At 48.3% G+C, this 1,861-nt stretch overlaps 1 protein-coding gene across 1 annotated transcript in view; it reads left to right on the top strand.

Annotated features, from left to right (window-relative positions):
- Positions 1–1,259, top strand: part of TMEM200C (transmembrane protein 200C) — a 2,689-nt gene extending 1,430 nt beyond the window's left edge. Inside the window, exon 2 of the mRNA XM_008048567.1 lies at positions 4–1,259. Within this exon, the coding sequence (XP_008046758.1) occupies positions 4–466 (463 nt within the window). The 3' untranslated portion in view covers positions 467–1,259. The remainder of the gene's footprint in view (positions 1–3) is intronic.
- The last annotated feature ends 602 nt before the right edge of the window (positions 1,260–1,861 follow it).

The raw sequence follows: 1,861 nt of genomic DNA, 5'->3' as shown, positions 1-1,861 counted from the left end.
CAGCACCAGCGGGCTCCCAGACTACCGGGCGCCGCTGTGCCCCGAGCCCCCGTCCTCCCCGGGCAGCGCGCCCCTGGACTCCAGCCTTCCGGCCAAAGCTGCCTCCCCGTCGTCACCGCCTCTGAGGCCGGACGGCTCGCCGCCCGGCAGGCGGCACTCGGGGAGCTCCCAGTCGGATGACCCGTCCAGCAGCAACAAGGGCTACACCCCCCTGCGGGAGGCTGGCACCTCCTCGGAGTCCGTGGTGGACGCGGCAGCCGGTCAAGGGCGAGACTGCGAGGCCGCCGCGGCCCCGGGCGGGGAGCAGAGCCCCCCGGAGGGGGCCAGCCCGGAGCCGCCCACGCCCACGACTGAGCAGCCGCAGCCCGTGCAGAGGCAGTTTACAAACAAGGAGAAACTCTTCATGATTTCCCGGTCTCGTGCCGTGGGGGCAGAGGAAGGAGAACTGGAAAGCAGTGGCATTTAGGGAAAGAGGGGGCGAGGGCAAAAGAGGAGAGAGAATGGGAGGAATGCCCACTCGAATCAGTGTGTTAGCAGGTCCCTGTTTCCCTTGCGGACCGATCTGAGGGCATCATTCAATATCCAAAGAGCTGCAGAATGTTATCCTTGAATTGCGTTCACAAGATTCCTGTAGATAACTCCGAGCAATTTTTTTTTTAAAAAGCAAACTAGTCTTTTTATGTCCGATGGTGATTGTATGTTCCATGAAAACCAAATGTATTAAAAGGTCAGCAATCTAGTTCAGTAGATAAAATTCTCTTGATTTTCTTAGGATCAAAATAATATATTTTTGACAGTAACGGCACTTTACTCCAACTTTTTTTTAAGTCCCTAATTTCCCTAACCCCTGTACTCTGCTGCTGGTTTTGTCCATAGCTGCTTGTGAATGACAAGCTTTTTATCTCCCTCCCTTTGCGGAGCATAGAAGGGTTTGACTCAGTTCTTTTAGAATTGATGTTACTAAATGAAGTCAAGGCCAAAAGCATGGGTCATTCAGGAAAGAGCACTTTCCTTGCCCCACCCCACTCCACTCACCCAACTGTCCAAAGGCCTCTTTGGTTTTTAAAAGGGCTTATGCCTTTTGCTACTAGGATATGTGGTGGAGACTGGAGTGGGCCAGGAGGTAGATGGACTGTTAAACGCGGAAGTTCACAATATCAAGTACGCCATGCTTTATTGAGTATTATCACACTTGTATTGAAATAGCATTCATATTTAAAGTCTTTTTTAAATAAAAAGTTTCCAAACCAACAGTTAAATATAATATCGCCTCATTTTGCCTTGGAGCTAATTCATCTGGTACCTCTAAAATATTTTGCTAGGACACGTAGTTATCTTCCCCCAAAGTACACGGCACCGTCATCAGGCAATCCATTTCCAGTATAATTTTTAGCTTAAAATATAGGGTAATATTTAGCATATTGGAGTTCTCTTTCAAGTAGAATGAAGCATTCAAGAAATAGTAATTTTCTATAATGTTTCTGTCTTATCTCAAAGTATTAATTTACAGAGCACCAGGCTTAATATTCCCTCCCCATTCTCCTGTGTCTCACTATTTGGTTTTGAATTTAAGCCCATGGTCTTGAATCAGTGGCTTACACAGGCAAATGGTAATGCTTTAATAATCTGGTAGATTGTTTTCATTTGACGTTGAAAGTCTTTTTTTCGACTAGAAAACATACTTTATTTAAAAAGTAAATTAGACAGCCGGGCTCGGTGGCTCAGCCTGTAATCCCGTGCCTTTGGGAGGCTGAGGTGAGTGGATTGCTTGAGCCCGCGGGTTTGAGACCCGCCTGGGCAGCGAGACCTCATCTCTACAATAAATCAAAAAGTCAGCCGGGCGTGGTAGCGCGCGCCTGTA

Source organism: Carlito syrichta, unplaced genomic scaffold, assembly GCF_000164805.1.
Source record: "Carlito syrichta isolate Samal-C Ts95f unplaced genomic scaffold, Tarsius_syrichta-2.0.1 Scaffold47312, whole genome shotgun sequence".
Taxonomy (NCBI): domain Eukaryota; kingdom Metazoa; phylum Chordata; class Mammalia; order Primates; family Tarsiidae; genus Carlito; species Carlito syrichta.
Note: the sequence above shows the minus strand (reverse complement) of the source record. Positions and strands in the feature narration are given on the sequence as shown.